The sequence below is a fragment of the Gossypium hirsutum genome, chromosome D06 (genome assembly GCF_007990345.1).
Source record: "Gossypium hirsutum isolate 1008001.06 chromosome D06, Gossypium_hirsutum_v2.1, whole genome shotgun sequence".
NCBI classification, from domain to species: domain Eukaryota; kingdom Viridiplantae; phylum Streptophyta; class Magnoliopsida; order Malvales; family Malvaceae; genus Gossypium; species Gossypium hirsutum.
This window is the reverse complement of record NC_053442.1, coordinates 2188433-2205923: the sequence shown is the minus strand read 5'-3', so window position 1 is coordinate 2205923 and position 17491 is coordinate 2188433. Positions and strand designations below refer to the sequence as shown.

The 17491-nt window shown below is 38.2% G+C and overlaps 2 protein-coding genes across 3 annotated transcripts; one reads left to right on the top strand and one right to left on the bottom strand.

Annotated features, from left to right (window-relative positions):
* Positions 1–12967: 12967 nt before the first annotated feature.
* LOC107943583 (putative cyclin-A3-1) lies at positions 12968–15403 on the top strand. 2 transcript variants are annotated; one of them, XM_016877349.2, is made up of 7 exons: positions 12968–13682; positions 13771–14003; positions 14089–14164; positions 14258–14368; positions 14463–14612; positions 14698–14832; positions 14922–15403. In XM_016877349.2, the coding sequence occupies exons 1-7, from the start codon at positions 13308–13310 to the stop codon at positions 15033–15035; spliced, it is 1194 nt and encodes a 397-aa protein (XP_016732838.1). In that variant the 5' UTR covers positions 12968–13307; the 3' UTR covers positions 15036–15403. The 2 variants fall into 2 exon arrangements, with proteins under 2 accessions (XP_016732838.1, XP_016732839.1); XM_016877350.2 differs by lacking the exon at positions 14698–14832.
* A 435-nt stretch (positions 15404–15838) lies between these two features.
* LOC107943584 (uncharacterized) lies at positions 15839–16345 on the bottom strand. Its single transcript, XM_041096407.1, has one exon. It carries the CDS (start codon positions 16343–16345, stop codon positions 15839–15841), a length of 507 nt encoding a protein of 168 aa, XP_040952341.1.
* Between the last annotated feature and the right edge of the window lie 1146 nt (positions 16346–17491).

Here is a 17491-nt window from a genome sequence, read left to right as displayed (position 1 = left end):
ACATCCCGCTGCCATTCTTATTGTTCTTTATGTTCATCGTTGTTGGATCTTGATTCTTGATATATTCTAGATATCATGGAACCAAGGCGTCGTCTACTTCTTTCTCAATGCTACAACAGTGTGCAGGACCTCGTATATGCTCATTTTGAGGGGCATTATTTCTGCTTCTCTACTTGCTTTGAACATTGAAGCCAAAGTGGCTAGGGCATCAGCCAGTTGTTCTCTTCTCGTGGGAAGTAATGAAAAGTTATTTCTTTGAATTCCTTGGTCAATCCAGCCACTAATCGTTGTACTTAATCATTTTGAGTCCCTCACTTCCATTCTCCACGGATTTGGTAAATCACTAGGGCTGAGTCCCCGTACACCTCCAAGATCTCGATGTTTCGTTCGATAGCTGCACGAAGCCCCATGATACAGGCCTCATATTCTGCGATATTATTGGTACAGAAGAAGTCAGTCTGCAGTGAACGATAATGATCCCGTCTGGTGATACAGGATTGCTCCAATTCCATGCCCTAAGCATTTGACGCACCATCAAAGCACATCTTCCATGACTTCTTTTGATGACTCGATTCTATTCTGTGATGCACATTAGTCTTCGTCTGGGAAATCGAATCTTAAAGGCTCATATTCTCTGTCGTTCGAGTTGCTAAGAAGTCAGCTATTGCGCTCCCTTTTATTGACTTCTGACTTACATAGGCAATGTCATATTCCGAAAGGAGGAGCTGTCATCGTGCCATTTTCCTGATAGTGCCGGCGATTCCATCATGTATTTTATTGGGTCCAGCTTTGAAATTATCCATGTCGTGTGATACAACATATATTGTCTGAGTCTCCGAGCTACCCAAACCAGAGCGCAACAATATTTCTCAACGGACGAATATTTTGCCTCATATTCAGTGAACTTTTGCTGAGGTAGTAGATCGCATTTTCTTTCTTTCCTGACTCGTCATGTTGTCCAGTACGCAACACATTGAACTTTCGAACACTGTCAGATACAAAATTAATGGTCTTCCCGGAGTTAGCGGTACTAGCACTGGAGGACTGGACAAATATTGTTTTATCTTATCAAAGGTCACTTGGCATTCCTCGTTCCATTCTCCCGGGTTATGTTTTTGAAGAAGCCGAAAGATTGGGTCGTATTGGTTGGTAAGTTGAGCGATAAATCGGGCGATGTAATTTAATCTCCCTAAAAATCCTCTAACTTCCTTTGCGTGCGCGGAGGTGGTAATTCTTGGATGGCTTTTATTTTATCTGGATCAATACCTCTTTCACTGACAATGAAGCCTAGCAACTTTCCCGAGTAGCCCCGAATGTACATTTGGCTGGATTAAGCTTAGCTGAAACTTCTCAGCCTTTCGAACAATTTCTTGAGGTTCATTACATGCTCTTCTTCTCCTCGAGATTTAGCAATCATATCGTCGACGTAGACCTTTATTTCTTTATGCATCATGTCATGGATAACGTCACCATAGCCCTCTGATATGTTGCCCCAGCATTCTTTAACCCGAATGGCATCACCTTGTAGCAGAACGTTCCCCACATTGTTATGAAGGTAGTTTTCTCCATATCCTCAGAAGCCATCTTGATCTGATTATACCCGAGAATCCATCCATGAAAGAAAACAATGAATGTTTTGCTGTGTGTCCACCAACGTGTCAATATGTGGCAAGGGAAAATTATCTTTTGGGCTTGCTCGATTCAGGTCACGGTAATCCACGCACATTCGTACTTTTCCATCTTTCTTTGGTACCGGGACTATGTTAGCCACCCATTCTGGATATTTGGAGGCTTGTAAGAAGCCAGCGTCAAATTGCTTCTTGACTTCCTCTTTTATTTTCAACAGCATTTCGGGTTTCATCCGTCTTAATTTTGCTGGATGGGCTTGCATTCTGGCTTTAATGGGAGCTTATGGACCACTAAATCTTCATCTAGCCCTGGCATGTCCTGGTATGACCACGCGAAAACATCTTGTATTCGCGGAGTAAAGTGATCAAACTACGCCTGGTACTTTCTGAAATAGAAGTCCCAATCTTCACTTCTTGTTTCCTCTCTTCAGTGCCCAAATTTATTGTTTCTACAGATTCTTCATGAGGCAGAACCTGTTTATCCTCTTGTTCCACCATTCTTAACAATTCAGGAGACGAGACATAATTTTCAGCATTTCTTCGGCTTCAGATTCTCTGAAGCAAACAGCCTTCTCAAAATCAATTTCAAGATTCGTAACGGGCTTATTCATGTCGTCAATATCTGAGCACCTGAAAGTTGAATGGAAAAGGAAGCTATCGGGGGACATCCAAGTATTGGAAACAACAAACAAAATGTTATGTCATGGCAATGAGGCAAATGTAAGGATAGGCTATGAAATGAGAAAATGATTATGAAATTAGTGATAATGCGAAAAATCGTGACAAAATGCATCTTCATTGATATTCATTTAAATGATAAAGAGCGAATGCAAACTCTTACAAAAGAACTCTATTATATCTAAGGACACAATAGAAGGTTGATGTTTAGCATTACTCTGAAGGCTTATAAACTACAAGAAGCTCCTCAGCAATCCATTTGTTCAACATGAAACCAGGAGGGCAAGGGCGTATCCTCGAGACATCTTTACTTGCACCAGCTTCTTTGTCAATGACATTTATACTAACATTCTGAAATCCTTTTCAATTAATCCCAGCATGTTTCGTGGATCCTATTGTCCAGGGTACATCATTCTCGCAGATGTAAATGTTTTTGACAAAGGAGGGTACTCTATTGGTTCCCATTCTGGTTCTCGGCCCAAAGTTCTTGCAATTCTTCTTTCTTGATCCTTCTTCCACTGTCTTCTTCTTTGGCGCATGTCAGGCTGGAACCCCAAACCGTATCGGGCCTTGTGGTGCACTGGCTTTAAAGCCCTCACTATTCCTTGCATATGTCTCCCTAAACCTCTTCTCGCACGAGCTCCCCTTCCTACGGTCAACTTGACACCCATTCTGGTATTTCTCGACAGTTTTGGCATCGGAATTCTATTTCCCTCAGCGACAAAAGTGGCATTGATGAATTCAAGGATCGAAATGAACATTCCACTGCGTCCTTGCTTACTTCCAGGTATGGCGCATCAACAGAGATAGATGCGATAATGTCTTCTTCGCCCTCGACTGTGACCAAACAGCCATCCATGATGAATTTCACTTTTGATGGAGGGATGATGGGACTGCTCCAGCAGAATGAATCCAAGGTCTTCCCAAAAGGCAATTATAAGAGGGTGTAATGTCCATGACTTGAAATTCGACCTCATAGATGTAGGGGCCCACTTCCAAAGGGATTTCGATCTTTCCCATGACTTCGCGCTTCGTCCCATCGAATGCCCTTACCATGAAATGACAGGGTTTTAAGTAGGACAAATCCATCGGTATTCTGGAAAGCGTAGCCAATGGCATAACATTTAACGCTGACCCATTATCGATGAGTACATTCGGTATTATGTAGCCATTGCAGCGGGTCGTGATATGCAGCGCTTTCACCGAACCTCTACCATTTAGCGGTATCTCATTATCACTAAAAGAGATGAAGTTGTCCGCATTCAGATTGTTTACCCACCTATCAAGCTTTTCGACAGATATGTTGTTGGCCACGTAAGCTTGATTTAACACCTTCAATAAAGCATTCCGGTGTGGCTCTGAATTTAACAGTAGAGATAGAACTGAGATTCGTGCTGGCTGCTTGCTCAGTTGTTCCACCACACTATATTCGCTGTGCTTAATAAATTTCAAGAATTCTTGAGCTTCTTCCTCATTCACAGGCTTTTAGTTTCTTGTACGGGTGGAATTCTTGCTCGACTTCGACCTCGTGCATCACTGCTTTCCCTTTTTGCTTCGAGTCGCTACTTTTCTTTACCGGTTCAACTTCTTTAGAATAGCATCGTCCACTTCGAGTAAAATGACCTACCTCCCCAACATCTTCAATTATGGCTTTGGACTTTTCAACTTCCGGTGTAACGATATTAACATCATATCTCCACGGTACTGTTTTGTTGTCCTTATACGGAAAAGGAGATGGTACTTTAATTACCATCTGTGGTTTCAATGGCTCTCTCATCGCGTCGTAATAAATTACCAACGGTCGATCAGCACTATAAGGGGGCCCTGATGATTGGCTATCAGAGACGCATACTTCTCTTTCGTTGGCATCTTCACTCTTGTTAAGGACATTGATCTCCTTATTATTCATCCGATCTTGAAGTAACCTTTTAAAGTCCTCGCACGACTGAATGTTGTGCCCAACAATCCCATGAAATTGCAAAACTTTGACCTTCTTCTCTAAAAACTCTATCAGAATGACAGAGTAATCATTTCTTAACTAATACCTCCCAGATTTCTGCAGAGGCATCCTTATTTCTGCCACACATCTTCTGACCTTCCATTCATCCTCTTTCCCCACTGTGCTCACATTCCCTTCGGTATGGTTAGGGAACGGGTTCCCCGTGGCGTTACTAGCACTATCGAATCGTAGGATACCCGCGTCAATGAGTCCTTGAACTCTCCTTTTGAAAGCGAGACAGTTCTCAGTAGAGTGCCCTTGGTTCCTGCGTGGTATGCACAACTAGCGTTTGGATCGTACCACTTTGGGTATGGAGGTTTAAGGGGTGCCATGTAATGGGGAGAAATTAGCTGTTTTTCTAAAAGTTTTGGGTACAATTCCCCATACGACACAGGGATGGGGGTAAATTGTGGTCTCTCGGGATTATGCCTTGATGGTCTTGGTTCGTTTCTGGGTTGGCTTTGAGCGGGTACCGTGTTTTGTGGGAAAGTGGTGACGGTCTTTGGTTGTTCGTGGCGTATACGGGGCAGGACGGATGTGGTGCTTGGTAGTAAGGGGTTTGAGGGGATAACGAAAATTCGAGGGTGGATAATCTCGAGGTCGGGGTTGATCAGGATACGAATTGGGAATGTAACGACTCCCAGTTCCCACCATGAGGGCTTCTGGCTCTTTCTTCCTTAAGGGTGCTACTTTTCTTGAGCCTTCTGATCCTTCCATTCTACCGCTCTTGACGACGTTCTCTATGAGTTCACCGGATATTACAATATCCGCGAAATCTTTCGTGGCACTTCCCACTAATTTGTCATAAAACGGTGCCTTTAAAGTATTGATAAAGAGAACGGTTATCTCCGTTTTTGTTAGTGGGGGTTCCACTTGAGCTGAGACGTCTCTCCATCTCTGCGCATACTGTCTAAAGGTCTCTGATGGCTTTTTCTCCATCATTTGCAAGGTCATACGGTCTGGCACTATATCCGATACATGCTTGTACTGTTCGCAAAATGCTGACGCCAAGTCCTTCCAGGATCGAATCTTTTCTCTACTAAGTTGATTGTACCACCGAAGAGCTGACCCTGTTAGACTATCTTGAAAGCAATGTATGAGTAGCTTATCCTCGTTCACATAACCGGTCATTTTTCGACAGAACATAATGAAATGTGCTTTTGGGCACCTTGTCCCATCATATTTCTCAAAATCAGCACTTTGAACTTCGAAGGCAAAATTAGATCAGGTACCAAACTGAGTTCCTTGGAACCTAGTGCGGAGAAGACTTCAGTGCCTTCTATTGCTTTGAGTCTTTCCTCTAGACTCCTATATTTTGCGTCATGGTTATCCAATTTCAACTTGGCTGCCTCAGCTGGGTCATCTAGATCTGGAACTAGTGGATTAGCAGGACTAGCCCCAAGGTTCGACGCTAACATTCCTTACCCCAAATTAGTGGGCGGAGCAGGATGTTGTTCTAGGCCTGTAGGTTCCCTTTGGGGGTATCCTCGTTGCATTGCGTGGACATGAGGTGGAGTAAATCCTGGGGGATAAAGTGGATCCTGATCATGGTGAATTCTTGACCGAGGTTCCATAACATCGGAGTTCTGCATGGGTCCTTTTCCTTTGACCAAAGTTGTCATCATCTCCATCATTTTAGCCATCTGATCTCTTTGCTCGAGTGATTCCTCTCGAGATCTCACCATTAGGTTTCTCGTCTCTTGCTGCGATTTGGCCAGTTGCTCTTGTAATTCCTTTTGAGCCCTTTCCATCCTTTCAATTCTCTCATTGAATTCATCCTCCATTACTCTAGCTTGTCGGCGCGTTTTATAGGAATTACATGGTTCCAGATTTGAAATCTTGCAACTGCGGATTATATGGTTCTTTAGTTTCAGTGGATGATTATGGTGATATGTACTCGTGATGAATGAATGAATGAGTATATGAATGGATGAATGTCCAAAGAATAAATGATGCATAAATGTTAGTTATGAGTAAACATGCAAGAATTTGGTGTTGATTTCAAGATAGCCCATATTTAGGCATTTCATTTATCAACATAGTCTATTACACAAAGTTCTCATTTTTTCAACAGTTACACAAATTTCCTAGCCACATTGCCTTGTTTCTTCACTTGCTCTAAAAACTCTGATATGCTCGATCTTTGGCTCGGAGGGAATTGGCAACTGATAACTTCGGCTTCATCTGATAATTGAACAACTTGCATAGCCGCTTTGCGAATTTCATTGATCAAGAAGTCGAGTTGCATTTCTTTTCTTTGAGAGTTCCTTCATACGCCTGAATGTCCCTATCGTACTGATCATTCTTTTCCTCTAGAGCCTTCAGGAGGTTATCTAATTGTTGTTGACGAGATTGCAGCATATTTTCTAGATCTCGTGCTTTCCTTTTAATTCTTGATATTCAGACTGACTATTCGCAAATTTTGCAGTCACTATTTCATACTCGGCGTTCTTCCTTCTTAACTCTATCACAGCGCGCGCAGCCTTTTCCTCCTCTTTCTTTACTTTTCCCTTCCAAAACTCCATTCCTCCATTGATATTGCTAATTTCTTCCTTCCATTCTGCTGTCGACTTGCCCAACCCGCTATTCTTTATAGTGTTTCTTAATTTCTTGTTTTCCAAATGAAGGTCCCTTAAGTCGTTTCTCACAATCTAGGATTCTCTTTGTACTTTTTCAGTCCTGAACCTTTCAACCTGAACTTCAATCTTCAGTTGATAGTTTTCTTCTTGAAGGGCACTAAGGTCCCGAGACATCTTGGCCTTTTCTCGTTCGAATTCTTGTCTTGCCATTTCTAGCTCAGACGGCGTTTCCTCTGAGAAAGGATTTTGGATGGTGTAGTTTGTTGATGAGATTTGCTGACTATTTACCCGTTGCTTCCTCCATATGTCGTAATCTTGGGTAAGGGTATCAACATACAAAGCTAATTCCATGAAATGAATTTCCTTCCAATACTTTGCAGTGTCTCGGACTCTCTTCATATATCCTTCACCCGCGAAAGCGAACTCGAACTGTGCTAATCCTCCAGTTGCGGGGAGGAATTGTCGCGAAGAAAATTGCCTTTGGACTAATAGCGGAGCATATCCAACTCCTCCCCATAACCCGAGTAAAGGTACCCAATCTTGGCTTCTACATTTGTATAGCAGAACTGAAGGACGGATCCAGGGTGTTCTCCATGTTATATTCTCGGCGCGAAGATTCTGAAAAACTGATACCCAATGTTGCTCGGTGACTTCCTTCGGCCATTCTTTATTGAGGTAAGCTTCTAGCGGGGAGAATGTTTTAGAAAACATATGGAACGGAGTGCGCTCTACCTTCCAGAAGTGACTCAAAATCCAAACATTGAGCAACTGCGCGCATCCGATAAATCGTCCCTCCCCTTTTCTTCGACAACTACTCAGGGACCTGAAGGTCTCGGCTAGGATGGTCGGGACAGGGTTGATTCCTTGTTTTAACCTTTCGAAGAAATCAACTACTGCAACTTCGAGATGTCCGAGAACTTTTGGGAAAATGACCAAACCGTAAATGGCCAAAGCGAATAGATTTACCCTTTTCAGCATGTTGGGATGGTTCAGAGCCAAATCTCGTAGGGAGGACCATGGAATGCAAATGGTTTCATTCTTCTTCTTTATCTGTTTTTCGGCCCATGCATCAGTCATGTCTGTCAGTCTCACTAACTTTTTCTTGAAGGTCATCGGCTTAGGCTCCTTCACATATATTTTGCCGAATTGTACATTGTCGATGCGGAGTAGAGCAGCATACTCTTCTATGGTTGGAGTCATGTCTTCTTGATTAAAGGTGAAACACTGATAAGCTGGGTCCCAGAACCGAACCATGGCTTGAATCAACTGTTCGTCTACACGGATGGTGATCAGGTGAGCTATATCTCCATACCTCTGAGTGAAAATGTCTCTAGTGTCTGAATCCCACTGATTCCAAATTCGAACCAAATCCTCAAAGTTATTTTGGTGAACATTTACAGTTATATGTTCGGGCAAATTAACGACACACCCTTCCACTAGACTATCCCCCTTTTCTCTCTGAATTTTTAGAGACCAGTCCCGAACCACGGCATTCTTCTCGGTTATTTGTGTAATTGACTCTTCCATCAGAAACCCATTTTTTTGGCAACCAACTTTTAATCAACACCTTCCTAACAAGATGTCTATGATGCATGATGAAAAATAGAAATACAGACAAACTTGGTTAGTAAACACAACAAATATAATCTGAAAAACAAATTAAACTACCCAATCCAATTATTTTGCATAAACAGTGTAAATGAAAGGCAAAAGGCATTTTCCCCGTGTACTTATTTTAATGACTATAAGCGGACAGAGGTTCGGCATGGCTCTAATTGGATAGCTCGTATGGTTCACTATATGCGGTTTTGGTTCTAGGTGGGTACTCGAATCGTCTGCACTGTCATCTACTAAGATTAGTACAGAGCCTCGGTCATGGCCCATCATAGGCTTACGAGATCAATTCGAGGGATTACATTTACTTATGCCTATGCGGAGGGACAAGTTAACTCACGAAAGCATAAGTCATATGTAACCCGAAAGTATTCACTAGCCTGTGCGGAGGAACGAGTTAACTCACGAAGGCGTAGCGTTTACTTTCTCTTAACAGGGACGAAGCCCGGGTATAGAGCTCATGTTATGCAAAAATGCAAGTGCACGGTGTGTGGGGAGAAACTTGTAAACCTTTACGTTTTATTTAGAAAAAACTAAACCAAAAATAAAACCGCAAAAATTTAAAGCTGAAAAACAACCTGATAAAACAAGTTAGAATATGTACAACACGATGCAAATGCATGATTTTTTTTTGAAAACAAAAAATTTAAGGATCACGACTAAATGTAATTTGAACAAGAAACTTTGAAAATTTTGACAACGCGAGTTTAATTCGACTCGACTCTCAAAAAGGGTCCCCAGTGGAGTCGCCAGCTGTAGCGACCTAAAAATTGGGCACGGGCGCTAATCGAAATAAATATTGAAAATTTGAAAACAGAATCTCGATCTATTTGAAAAGGGAGTCGCCACCGATTTTTTTTCATAGGTGTGATCGGACACCTACAAAATTCTTTTTTCAGAAGAAAAATTTATTTTTAAACTTTTCTAAAAAAGAGGCAATTTTAGGTCCACGTAAAAATCCAGAGAAAATTAGGGTTCGGGAGTCGGTTACGCGCGAGGAAGGTATTAGCACCCTCGCGACGTCCAAAATTGGTATCTCGTAAAACGCGCGTTGTCTTCATTTTCAAAAATACGAGTTCAATTTAATATTAGTCGTGATCCGATTGAACACGAGAATTTTAAAGCGCAACAACTTTTTCTTTTTTGAAAACACGAAAATTTTAAAATACAAGAATTTTAGAAACACAAATTTTTTTTTAAAAAAACACGAAGAATTTAAAACACGAGATTTTTTTATTTTTATTTTTGAAAACACGAATCTTCTTTTTGAAACACGAAAATTTTTAAAACAAAAAATTTGTTTTTGAAAACATAAATTTTTTGATAAAATACGAAACACGAGAAATTTTGAAGACATGAAAATTTTTGAAACACGATTTTTCTTTAAAAAATACCGTATTTAACACGAATCGATGATATTCATCCCGATATGGCGATGAAACCATCGAATTAATGTTAACTCAATTCAATTTAATATTTAATCGGGATTCTAATAAAACACGAGAATTTTTATTAAAATACGAGGATTTTTGAATATTTTATTTTTAAAAGGGTGTCCCGAATTTAACACGAGCTATCGATATCCACCCAACATAGCGATGAATTCGATGACTCGATGCTAAATCGGTTCGTTGCCTTATGCATTAAAATATTATTATTTAAAAAAAAAAATGCAATTAAATGACATAATAATATTTATGAAAACTGTTTTAAAGCATACTAATTTAAATTAAATAAAACACCATTTAAATAAATAAAATAAAATAAAATAGATTAAAAAGAAAAAAATTACCCAAAAGCCCAAAATTATGGGCTTAAATTTTGGGCCTCCCATTTTATTATTTTTTTTACTGTTGGGCTGTTGCTATTGGCTGCCAAAGGACTGGTTTGGGCTGCTTCTTGTTGGGCTGAATCTGGTCCACCAAAATGGCCTGCTATTTTTTTTAGTTTTTTTTTCTTTCTTTCTTATTCCCCTTTTCTTCTTTCCTTCTTCTTTTTCTTCCTTTCTTTCTCCTCGATCAGCAGCACCTCCTTTGTCTTGCCGGTGATGTCCCTCCGCCTGGTGCGACGTCCGACAGTGGCGTGCACGGAGGTATGCTCTCTCCCCTTTTCCTTTTTCTTTTTCTTCTTTGCACTTTCTCCTTTTCTCTTTTGCTTGCTTTTTTCTTTGTTTTTGTTTTGTTTGCGTTTAGGACTCGATGGTGAGATGACAATGGTGGTGGCGCGACGGACGTGGTGGCGTGGAGGCAATCGGCCAGATTGAGAGCTTCTTTTTTTATTTTTCTCTAAAAATTCTGCTTGTTTTTTTCTCCCCTTTTTTCTTCCTCTTCTCTTTTTTCTTTTTAAAAGCTCCAAATTTTGTCCTCTTTCTCATTGTTTGCAGGTAGTGGGTGAAGAAGGAGCAGCCACACATGTTTGTGGCCTGAAAATCTGGGAAGTGGGTGCCCCAAATCACGTAACCTGTCTGAAGGACCAAATCACAAATGCAGCAAAACTTCTGGGGCTAAATGTAATTTTTAGAAAATTTAGGATTAAAATGAAATTTAATGAAAGTTTAGGGGTCTAAGTGAAATTTAAAGAAAGTTTAAGGGTCAAAATGAAATTTAGGAAAAAATTAGGGGTCAAAAAAATTTTTTTTTTTGAAATTTTGAAAATTAAACACAAACTCTAGTCGGACAAAAATTTAGTGCTTACACTATCCTTAATTTTCTTAAATATTTCGAACACTCATTTACCTTTAATGAAGATATCTAACCTATTAATGAAGATCTTATCATTTGGAGAAACATATTTAGAGATTGGATCGAATCAGATCACCCTTATGTAATCCCTTAAATCAAGGGAGTTGGATTAGATTGAAACTCTATGAGATTAGTTGCCAAGAGCCCACGTTTGTTTCATTCTCTATTATTATAATGTACACAATTTATTGTATAGATTCATGTACGGGGAGAATTGAGAATTTAAACATGTTCTAAGTGAGGAATCTTATTGTATAAGTGCATATTGTTAGTAAAACCTTTGGTGTCGTGTGGTGAATTTAGTGGTGAGAGTATCATTCTTCAAGGTGCAAAGGTGAGGAAATTGTCAGGGGTGTGTGATAGATTATGATCACTTGTTGTAAGTACTGAAGATAGTAAGTATTTCTCACCGAGCTAGGCTCCTTAGACATAGAAAAACCGAGCTGCGTAAAAAATCTTCATGTGTGTTCGTTTTATTTTTTTTTATTTTCAGATTTGATGTCAAGGAAGTGCCCATTTTCTTGTCACTTATTCCAAGCACTTTGTTTAATTTGCTAGCAATGATTTAATAACTTCATACACCAATAGGATGTGCAATTAGAGCGATATTTCTCAACAAGTTTGCACGTAATGCTAATGGAAGATGTCAGAAGTCTTTGTGGCATCAACATGACTCGAAAACCCACAACTACGAGCCTATCAAACTAACAATCCACAAAAGTTTATTGTTTCAATATAGATATATCTTTTGTGCTTATAAAACTTGTCAAATGCACCATGTTCACATGCTTAAAAACTACTTGAACAATGGGAATCAATAGCATGCAAAATCTTTGATATACTCAATTCTTAAAAAAGTTTAACATGCAATGTATACGTGTCAACCACTATATTATTCTTAACCTTTCTTATACCTTATCACGTAAGGAAAGGATTAATAGTCAATGTGAACCACAATTTCCATTGACAATCAAGCTTCCAATGCCCTTAAAGGCATACAATTCTTTATCACTGGTCAAGTAGTTCAATGCATTACATTAAATTTCATTGATTTATTATCGTATACGAGGGTTGTACTGATATCTACACTAAAAGTATTACGTTCAACCTCAAAAATCTTATCAAAATTTGGTAAAACAAGAATATGAGCATTACAAATAATTATCTTCGCAATCATTACACGCGGACTCTTATTTGTTAAATTATCATCGAAATAGGTAATAACAAAATTATCTAAGAAAAATCTAAGTTTGTGATTCATTAATGTTATGAAAGTCTTGAGACCATTAATTAAGTGAATGACATAGTTAAAAATTACCCACTAAAATTTTTCATCTATCATGATAGATGATTACCACTAAAAACAATTTTATAATTAGATTATGATATAATCATAATTTCTCTAGTTTTCAAATTTCAACATTCAAATCAGATTGTTAATACTGGTAAATTTTTTGTTAAATTTGTTGATGTAATATTCTAAAAGTAAAAGAAAAATATTCACTTGGTAGTGATAAAAGAAATGATGTTGTAATAAATATGATTTTAACGAAATAATTTTAACAACGTTAACAATTAGACTTAAAATTTTAAAATTTGAAAAGTAAAAAGAATAAACTCTAAAATTGTAAAGAGTAAAGGGACATATGACTGATTTTAACCAATAGAAATAGATAAGAGAGAGTGAAGGAGCCAACTCGCGCTCCCTATTCCCAAAATCCCCCCCCCCAATCCACCAAAAAAATATAATTTTTATCTCTGGTTTTCAAAATTTGAAACCCCAAAAAGGAGGATTGAAATTTATGGAGGCCGCAAAAACCCTCCCAAAAACTTGAAAAAAATAAACTAAAAGAACCCAAAATATGAGCACAGAGTTACCTCCCAAGTATACCGCCAATCCCCCATGTTTTGAAAACAAAATCCCAAAATGGCGCTTTTCATTTCACCCCCCTTTTATTCACCCCCTTCTCTTTCCTTTCCTTTCACTCCATCTCTCTCTTCTCTTCTCTTCTCTCCAACCCCTTTCTCTCTTTGCACCCCAAAGGGTAAAACCTAAAGCAAAGAAGCAATGGCGGGTCAGGAGAATTGTGTGAGACTAACAAGGTCTACTGTTGCTAAGAAGAGAACAGCTGAATTGGCTGGGATAACAGATGAGATTGTGACCAATAAGAAAAGGGTTGTTTTAGGTGAGCTTTCTAATAACGTTGCTGGGTCGGTGAGTAAGGTTCAAGGGAAGAAACCAACAACAACAACAACAACAGCAACAACAACAGCCCAGAAATTGCAATGTAAAGGGAAGGTGAAAACAAGGTCTAAAGTGGTAAGACGGGTTCTTTTGGAAGGTGGAGATGAAAAAAAGGAGGATTTTGATGCTATGTCTAATGACCCACAAATGTGTGGGTATTATGCTTCTGATATTTATGGATATCTTCATCAAATGGAGGTATTTCCCCTGTTTCTCACTTATTATATCTATTTAATCTGCTGGAATGACTAAAGGGTTAATTTTTTTATTACGTGATTGACATTAGGTTGATCCAAAGAGAAGACCTTTACCTGATTATATCGAGAAGGTGCGAAAGGATGTTAGTATGAGTATGAGGGGGGTTTTAGTGGATTGGTTAGTTGAAGTTGCAGAGGAATACAAGCTTGTTTCAGATACTTTATATATGACTGTTTCATACATTGATAGATTCTTATCTTTAAATCCTCTCAATAGACAAAGGCTTCAATTATTGGGTGTATCTTCAATGCTCATTGCCTCGTAAGATTCTAATTTCTTTGATGGGTTGTTTTGTTTGAAATCATTGTAAATCTGTTTGTACTTACATTTTGTCCTTTTTAAGCAGAAAGTATGAGGAAATCACTCCTCCAAATGTGGAAGATTTTTGCTATATAACTGATAATACATACACTAAAGATGAGGTACCCCTTACCTTCATTCCACTTGTTTATCTCCTTTTATTTGTGTACGACTTTGCTTCATTTCATTAAACATTGTTTTGGATATATATGAAGGTGGTCAAAATGGAAGCAGATATACTTAAGTCCTTGAAGTTTGAATTGGGCAATCCTACAGTTAAAACATTTTTGAGGAGATTCACTAGAGTTGCTCAAGAATATTACAAAGTAAGAAAAGTGCCTATACATTTTTGCATTGATTCTAATTGTCTATTATTTTTTATGTGTTATTGAATGTATGGTTTCTTTTGATCCTTTATAGGCATCAAGCTTGCAGCTAGAATTCCTTGGGTGTTATCTTGCAGAGTTGAGTTTGTTGGATTATGGATGTGTAAAATTTTTACCTTCCATGGTTGCTGCGTCTGTTATCTTTCTTACAAGGTTTATAATTAGACCAAAGTGTCATCCTTGGGTATGGTTTTGTCCTCGTTACAATTTTTTGTCTTTGGTTTTTGTTTATGGTTAGCAAATATTAACTTGTCATTTGTGTTCTATAGAGCTCTGCCTTGCAACGAAACTTGGGTTACAAAGCATCTGATCTAAAAGAGTGTGTCCTTATCTTACATGACTTGTATTTGAGTAGAAGAGGAGATTCACTTCATGCAGTTAGAGAAAAATACAATCAACATAAGTTGTGTGTTCATGTAACACTAGCAATTGATGTGGCTATAATTTGTATAGTCTTGTTGTATTGAAATAATGTTGATTTCTCTTGAAACAGTTCAAATATGTGGCAACAATTCCGGCTTCTCCGGAGATTCCAGCTTCTTATTTCAAAGATGTTCAAGAAGTTGAGATTATTGATGTTGAAGATGTTCAAGTGGTGGAAGTTTGACACATGATTTATGGTCTGATTTTTGTAATTCAAGGCTTGAACGTGGGTGAAATGTATATGAGAACAAGATGGGACTCTTGCTGATGCAGCACCTATGATGCACGTGGTTGCTTGGAGATGTATATGTCATTGCTGGTGGTAGTGTGCTACCAACTAACATGGATGGAACTTAAGTGTATTAGTGATTTTCGGAACAACCATATTTAATTATGACTGATTGATTATAAGTGGTTCTTTTTGCTATGTCAATAGATGTTCTTTTAATTGATTTTTCAAGCCTTATGGTTGAATGATGTAAAATATTGTTGACAAGTTGATTTCACTACTTGGTAGCATTAAATAATCAAAGCTCATACCTATTTGTAAAAGTTTTTACCTTTCAATTTAGTTGATAAATTATACCAGGACTTAACCTTGATGCAACATGTGTTCATGGTGTTAAGCTCTCTGATTTTTCATGGATGTTTATACTGTAATATCAACTCTTCATTTGTACAAAAAATAAAGAGGCTATCTTGTTTTTGCTACATGGTAATCTGCAAGTTGGCATGGTTCCTGTTTCTGGTGATGTGGCTGAAATGAAACTGTTGTAGAAAGATCTGTGACCCGAATTATGCTTCTTCGTGTGTGTGTTCCATTAACTGCTGAAATTTCTTTTTCAGGTAGTGATTTCTGGTTGAGAATCAGTCGGCCTGTGCTGCACTAAGAGAAGTATGAAATGATACTGCCAATTTGCCAATCATTATAAGCAGATTCGTACATTAGAAGTGCTTTTAATTTGATCCTATATAGGAATAGAGAGATTAAAGTCGAAGTTCCAAGTCAACTTTTAGCAACTCCGGTGGTGGTTTATATGGCTGGAAATCCACTTGATAACTTCCTATCCACTTTGATGTTGTTTTGCTGTCAATTGATCCTGTCCATGCCTTCATAATCTCTTTCTTTGAATTGTTGAATCGTGCAACTGAATGTCTCTGTTTTTTGTTCAGTTGGCACACTAGTGAATGGGGCTGAAGACCAAGTGATCGTGTCATTGGCAAACCAACCATTGGCATCATCCTTTCTGACTGGCATCGACCCCTCTCCCTTTTGTGTGCATTCTGGTGGCCACCAAGTGCTTGCGAACTATAGAACTTTCGTCTGCAGAAGTTGCACGAGAAGATCTTGTTAGAGGCATAATTTGATCGTAATCCACTTTTCGATGCAACAATATCCCTGTGCCTGCCAAGACTCAAGTTCAGCCATTCCATTGAGTTGCCTTCATAGCATCCATCATCGTGCCCTTCGTTAATCAGGTAATTAACTGACATTTCTACTACTTTTTGATACCGAAAAATGAAAACCTTGTAAGAATTAGATGAACTATAGGATCAACTAGAAACAACTAACTAGAGCTAGAGCAGCAATAGATGAGAGAATAGATCCATTTATTACTTACCGGTATTGCTTGCTTGGGACACTGCTTATGTCTTATAAACACTTAGATTCCTAGCAACTCAATGATCGATGTGTCACGATAACAATTACAACACAATGGTATCACAATCTTAAAACTTGTACGAATTGCCTGCCATTATAGAGATTGTTCGTCTTTCAAGTTGTCTGCAGTTCACACTACACTTATCCATCCACATCAGTCCATAACTTTCAACATATCATTTTGGTTGATTGGGGGAGCCATACTGCATAGTCCAGATCGATATCAATGCAAGCATTGTACGTTTTGATCAAATGCAAGGTTTAGTTATATTCACCATTGTTTCCTACTTATGACAACACATGTATTCTTGGTGTAAAATCATGACATTGTAAACATATTAATGAAATAAGTCAACATTCTTTGTTCTCCATCATGTGGCTTTGTTTTGGGTTGATTGTGATTGATAGTTGTAACACTAAGCTGGGTTTTTTTCTTTTTTCTTTTTTTATCATATGTTTCCATGTTCTTTGTCTTTCCATAAAGAAACATCAGTTCGGTCATTCCTATGTAGTTGTTTTCCATGTGGTTACTGCACTTCCTTTTTAGCAATTGGATTATGCCCTTTGGGTTAGCAGCTTTGATTGTTATTTCCACTCCTAGTATCATGCCACATTAAAAAAATATTATTTTATTTATTTTTAGTGTATTTTATTGTAAACAATGTATCATTAATATAGTTCCTAACTTTAATCTTCTCAAAAGTTTACCTAAAGCATGGCTAAGGTTGTCTTTACCATCATTGCAACGATTTTTCAGGTTTAAAGTTGCCTTTTACTGTAACAATAATGTTCAATCATGTTTTTTTTTTCTAAATAAAAAAATTTGCACCGCGAATACATAAGTCTTATATTTCATTAGTGAATAATGATATGACATGCTATTATTAAATTAAACAAAAAATATAGAGAACTTAACAGTAAATACTAATATTTTTATTTAAACATAATTAAACATGAATTATAATTATTATAAATAA

What these genes read in the sequence shown, in the direction of transcription:
- LOC107943583 (XM_016877349.2), top strand. Translation starts at nt 13,308, where the DNA reads ATGGCGGGTCAGGAGAATTGTGTGAGACTAACAAGGTCTACTGTTGCT. An exon ending in TCTTCAATGCTCATTGCCTC is followed by an intron (nt 14,004 to 14,088) that starts GTAAGATTCTAA and finishes CTTTTTAAGCAG; the next exon opens with AAAGTATGAGGAAATCACTC. An exon ending in ATACATACACTAAAGATGAG is followed by an intron (nt 14,165 to 14,257) that starts GTACCCCTTACC and finishes ATATATATGAAG; the next exon opens with GTGGTCAAAATGGAAGCAGA.
- LOC107943584 (XM_041096407.1), bottom strand. Translation starts at nt 16,345, where the DNA reads ATGTCAGTTAATTACCTGATTAACGAAGGGCACGATGATGGATGCTAT.